This window comes from Oreochromis aureus, linkage group 3 (genome assembly GCF_013358895.1).
Source record: "Oreochromis aureus strain Israel breed Guangdong linkage group 3, ZZ_aureus, whole genome shotgun sequence".
Lineage (NCBI taxonomy): Eukaryota > Metazoa > Chordata > Actinopteri > Cichliformes > Cichlidae > Oreochromis > Oreochromis aureus.
In genome coordinates this window covers 49,700,349-49,706,146 of record NC_052944.1, presented here as the reverse complement: position 1 = coordinate 49,706,146, position 5,798 = coordinate 49,700,349, and the positions used below count along the sequence as shown (strand labels likewise).

At 39.8% G+C, this 5,798-nt stretch overlaps 1 protein-coding gene across 3 annotated transcripts; it reads left to right on the top strand.

The window, feature by feature from the left end:
* The first annotated feature begins 707 nt into the window (after positions 1-707).
* Positions 708-4,813, top strand: LOC116334978 (CD276 antigen-like). Of its 3 annotated transcripts, none has more exons than XM_039610512.1 (5): positions 708-1,658; positions 2,664-3,041; positions 3,151-3,228; positions 3,319-3,419; positions 3,510-4,813. In XM_039610512.1, exons 1-5 carry the CDS (start codon positions 1,562-1,564, stop codon positions 3,552-3,554), a joined length of 699 nt encoding a protein of 232 aa, XP_039466446.1. In that variant the 5' UTR covers positions 708-1,561; the 3' UTR covers positions 3,555-4,813. The 3 variants fall into 3 exon arrangements, with proteins under 3 accessions (XP_039466446.1, XP_039466445.1, XP_039466444.1); XM_039610511.1 differs by having other exon boundaries at positions 3,316-3,419; positions 3,513-4,813; XM_039610510.1 differs by having other exon boundaries at positions 899-1,658; positions 3,316-3,419.
* Positions 4,814-5,798: the final 985 nt, after the last annotated feature.

Here is a 5,798-nt window from a genome sequence, read left to right as displayed (position 1 = left end):
CTTACGCAGGATTTACAGTCCAGCTGATGGAGCGCTGTCGCCCTGCTTCAAGACAAACTTATAATAAAACACTTTTTTTTTTTCTGAGTAAGTTTTTTTTTTAATTTCCAGAGCAAATTTTCTTATTTCAACTTAGTTTTTATTGATCATTTTTATTCAATTTTATGACTTTCAGTCTAGTTTTATGTCTTTTAATCATAATCATTTAGTGATGTATAGAGTGCAAATGTCAGAGACAAGATTTAGGTAAACCAGTGCATGTGTTACAGTAAAAACCCACTGAAGTTTATTTCACTATTATAATCTTGGATTGTCCAGGCCGGCTGTGGTGACATTAATTCTCAGTAGAGGCAGTGGCCAAAAGTAGTGGTTGCTACATGCAGTCTGTGCTACATGTGAGACGCGTGTGCTGGATGAGGAAGTGAGAGTTTATTCCTGTTAAACTTTGCTGTCATTAATGCATCATCTGCTTCCAGTGAAGCACAGACTGTAAACAGCTGCAGAAACAGCATGTTCATATTGTTTGAGCTTCTGTGGAGCTAATTGATGTTGTTATTGGGAATTCATCCATTACGAGTCCTGATTTCATTTTACATATATTAATGCCACACTGTTAAACATAAATAAGGTATTTAAAACATGCTTGATCCATAATGTGTATATTATTACTCTTCTTTGGTATGTTATTTATAAATACAGATGTATTATTGTGACTCTGATTATGGTTATTATTAGCAATGATGTGATAGCTGTACGTGGTGTAAACAAATAAAATATCTGTATTGACTAATAGCATATAAGGAGGAGTGCAGTGCTGCCAGCATCAGTTTAACCAGCAGAGCTTCCATTGTTCTCTGTACTGACATGTGTGAGCATTTATACTGGCAGGTGGAGGATGTTACACCATCACAACATTTTAAACAGTGTTGAATCTTTGCTGCAGGTTTGATCTCACAGATAAATGACCAATGTTACCTTCTGTATCTAATAGATTATTGGATTGATTAAACAGTTATAAATATACAGTTAGTCTCTGGATGCTGTGCCACATACTGCTGAGTCATTAATGACACAGCATGTTTTTGTTGCGTTAATATGACTTTCATGTTTCTCTATTATAAAGGTTCAGAGTCGCTTACTTCACCCGACAGGTTGACTTGTTTTTATTTTTATCAGTGAGACACATTATAACATCTCTGAGTCTTCAGTACTGAACAGAAAGTGAGACCGAGCACAATTAGTTACAAACTGAGACTCAGAGTTTCTATAGAAATTATCTAAATACAAAGTTATTTAGGTGATGTGTTAAAGCATGACAGGCACGCAAGCGTCAGAGTGGGAGTTCCCATTACGTCATCACGCCTTGGGACTTCAAACACTCTGGGGCTGAGGGTAAACCCAACCACGTGATCTGGGTGGAGTTAACTCAGCTCTTAAATAAAGAGCGAGTCAGCTTCGCAGGTCATTCATTCAGAGCGAAGCAGGCAGGGACTGATCGGACTGCAGCTTTCCAGAAAAAAAACTTTCTTCAGTCAGAAAACGGAATTTTTAATCATCGATCATGTCTCTGAACAACTTCTACTTTAAGGACTTTTCCTTTTTCTCACTCTGGACTTTTCTCCTGTGCTCGGCTTTGTCCGTCTGGACTCCCGTACAAGGTAAACAGATGTTTCCAGCTGCATGTTAGTGCAGATTACAGTGAATTTTAATCAAAAACTGGCGGATGTGAAAAAGCTGAATTGACTATTATCAGCTGTGCTGTGTTGTTCGTCACTAACAGTGGTGACAGTTGTCAGTGAGTCACCTTAAAATGAGAAGATTGTCAGGCAGGTTCTGACTGTGTGACGCTGTTGCTCTCAGTTTAGAGGTTTGTTTATAACAGACATGATTGAGATGATTCACCGAGCAGGTCTAACGTGTGACGTGCTTATTAGAGCCGTGTGTTTGTCAGAGGGGAGAAAGAGCAGAGTTACAAATACAACGTCCGGTGAGCCGAAACTAAAAGACTGTTTATTGATCCGGAGTGACGCAGACTCTGCCCGCACACAGGCTGCTGCTGACAACACAAACCCGCCTCGCTTTTAGAAAAAAACGTGTTAGTTTGATAATCTGCTGTCATGACTCAGGAATTACGTCTGACTGCCCACGTGGCTCTTTCGTCCAATCAGGTGTTTGTGCGTGTTTTGTAGTTTACTCTTGACTTGTAGTTTAAAATTGAAAATAAACATGAAATTAGTTGGTTATTAGTTCTGAACTCGCAGCGAGGTTAAACAGTCAGTCTTAACAAGTAAATCATTAGAAGGGCAACATGAATGAGTGAAACCACCAAGCAGACTGTGTGATTGACTTAAATCAGCTTGTTTACTTCGAGTGTAAAACTTTCTTAGGATGAGTCACATGAAATATTGTTATGAATAAATACTTGTGTTGTTTTTTAGAACTTGGATGAGCATCAGGATGATCAATCAGTTATTGCTTGATAAAGTTTAATATAATCAATGTTAGAATTTCAGGGCCACAGACGGTGCACACGAGGGTCAGTCAGTCTGTAACAGAACAACAAACAACCATCACTGACAACAACAGCACATGTCTGACACTTTGTAGTAACTCGACAGGGGTCTGTGGGAGTTCAGGAGGTTTAATTTTCTGTCTGTTTCCAGGTGAGGTTCTGGTGATTGGTTCAGATCTTCCAATCGTCGCTGCTCCGGGTGATGATGTCATCCTGCCGTGCCACCTGGCGCCCACGTTCGATGTCCAGGGTCTGACGGTGGAGTGGTCCAAACCCGACCTGAAGCCCGACCCGTCGGACCGGCTGAGCCGAGTGGAGTACGTTCACCTGTACAGGGACAGGAAGGAGGTCCCCGACATGAAGATGGCCTCGTACTTCAGGAGGACGGAGCTGTTCATGGACGACATGAAACACGGGAACATTTCACTGAAGATCCTGAACGTGTCAGAGGAAGACAACGGCAGATACAGATGCTTCATCCCCAAGCTGAGGAGCAGAGTGAAAGCTGCTGTTGTTGAACTTGTAGTCGGTGAGAAGATTTGTTTTGGTGATGTTTGTGGTTCCAAACTCAAAGTTGTTTTGTCCCCTGATACAAACTTTCAGCCTAATAAGAGATTTTTGACTGTTTTGTCTTTTAGATTCAAACTTTGCTAAAACCTCAACGACAGAGACGCCGCTGCAAACTCCAGATCCTCAGGACACGACTCCAACAAATGGTGAGAAAACAGTCCAACTCTTCTCTGCATCATCCCTGTTTGGGGTTTTGTGTATTTGTGGTGACCTTCTTGTCTTTTCTACTTCAGCAGGTCGATCCAGTGTCACTGTGGTTCTTCTCATCGCTTTTATATCGGCTGTAGCTGTTGCTGGTCTTATTGTATATTTTTGCTGCCATCATCAGAATCGAACTGTAAGTAAGAAAGAAACAAACAAATAAACACAAACATGTTGTTGCTTCTTGTGTCGTCAGACTGACTCATTATTCTCCTTCTTTCAACAGAAGCATCCAGACGATGAGACACAAAAACAACCACTACCAGTCTAGCTGCCTTGCTCAAAGGAGCGTTGGTGTTAATGGAGCTGAGAGCAGCAGAGATTTATCTGTGCTGGATCTTCAGTCACATTGGGGATTCAAACCAGCATCCACAGGGTGACCCTCGGAGCTAGCTGCACTGAGATCATCATAAGGTCACACCTACAAAAGGATGTGAGCCTGATTTGAACTTTGACCCCAGCTGGAGACTCGAGCCTCGTCCAGCTTATTTATCGAGCTCATTTTCAAACAAAGAAAGTGTAGAACAAGGAAACCCAGAGTGGAAGATCAGAGGATGTAAACAGGAAATATTTCTTGGCTGCTGTCAGACTCTGGAGGATCTGCTTGGAAACATCAAGCAGTGAAACTGATGGATTTCCTCCTTCAGTACAAAACTGTGAAGTTCAGCCTGGAGAAGAAACACTCCTCTGCCTCACTGTCAGCGTGTTTAATGAATATTATTTAGTCTTTACCTCACTGGTTAAGGTGCACTTAAATCTTTCAGTGACACCTCAAAGTGTCTCTGATGGACAAATTAAAATGAAAATTAAAACTGTTGGAAAATCACCAGTAGACTGTGAAGTACCAGGAACAGGATTTATGGAGCTCACAATAAGCGCTCTTGGTTTATGCAAACATTGTTTGTTAGTTGTCTGTTAACTTTAATGTCTCAGAGAAACTGAACTATAAGCTGAACACTTTAAGTAACTGCTGCACTTTATAAACAGAAAGAAGCTGATTTATACTCCAGATTTTTAAACTACAACTAATTTATTACATTTACTGTGAAACTTCCTGCTGGTTGGGAGTCGATGTTCAGACTTTAACGTCATAGTCCGATTTGTGACTTTGTGCTTTCGCTGCCTTTAAGTCAAAGTCAGTGTTTCGCTCACAGACAGATGAGTGTGTGATGAAACAAGCTTAAACTTCAACACGAGAATAAAAATATTTAAATACTGACCTGAAAGAGTTTCTTGGATTCTTTGATTTTCAGCCTCTTCTTGACATTTTGTTACAATTTGTGTGTTTTCTTGTTTTTACAACTAAAACCTCGTCCTATTCATAATTATTTATTTATTGTTGTCATGTGTTGTTTCCTGTTTGCATTTGATGACGTTCTCTATGATGATTTAATCAAATCATCAAAAATTTGAGTTTTTTCTTAGTTAGATATTAAAATGATCGACAGAGTTTACTGTTGTTGTTCTTGAATAACATCAGTATTTGGTGAACATGATGATGAAATCAAATAAATCAGTAACAGTTTGTCATCACTGTGTCTGCTGTCTGTTTCTTCTTCAGCTCTTCATCACACTCACTCTCATTTCACTGCTTTGTTTAACAGCACTGCTGAAAACTCATTTTATAGGTTAATAGTCTGTCAGTGACTGATCATGTGACTGATCATGTGACTGTTTGTGTCTGTATGTTCTTAACACATTAATCTTCAATGTGAGGCTTTAATTTGAACTGTGAAGCACTTTCTAACTCTGGGTTCTCTATAAATCAAGTTATAATTATTCATAAAGGCCATTCAAAGCTCTTCTTCAGATGTTGGCACATATCTGAAAAGTATAACAAACTTAGAGGCAGAAGAAATGATCTGTGAACAGCGACATTCACAAGGCCATTAACAGTGAGCCCACTTTTGCAAGAACGATAGACAACAATGTGCTGTATGTTGTAATCATAAAGAGAGGCAGTGTGTTGATGTCGTGTTAAAAGTATTCATTTGTGACTGAGCTGATGAGACGTTTTACTGAAGTCGAGCTTATAACTGGGTGAGAAATGTAACGTGTGTAATGACGTGATTTTAATGTTTAAACTTTGCTCTAATTCCTGTTTGTGGAAGTTCACAGAGAGATTGTAAACACTTTGAACAAAACAAACGTGTGAATATTCATGAAAGATCACAAACAACATATGACCTACATGTATGTTTCAGCGAGTACATTTTATTTCTATGATAATGAAGTTAATCATTAGCTTCAGACCTGCAGGTCTTATTATGGCACATTCACTCTTATATCATGTGCTCACAAAAGCAGAGAATATTTACTGGGAGCCATAAAAAACACATTAGTTCATCCTGAGTGATCTGGGACAGTCACATTCAGTCATGTGATGGCATCACACTTTGGGAATGAGGGTGATTCCCTCCCTTCTGGTCGACATCCCCCTTTCTCTGCTCATTTGGTTTCAACCCAGGTGGGAAGACCCCCACATCCCCACTTTTGATTTTTAGCTCTGCGCCTC

Coding starts and splice junctions, on each gene's coding strand:
- LOC116334978 (XM_039610510.1), top strand. CDS start 1,562: ATGTCTCTGAACAACTTCTACTTTAAGGACTTTTCCTTTTTCTCACTC. Junction 1,659..2,663: donor CGTCTGGACTCCCGTACAAG/GTAAACAGATGT, acceptor GTCTGTTTCCAG/GTGAGGTTCTGGTGATTGGT. Junction 3,420..3,509: donor GCCATCATCAGAATCGAACT/GTAAGTAAGAAA, acceptor TTCTTTCAACAG/AAGCATCCAGACGATGAGAC.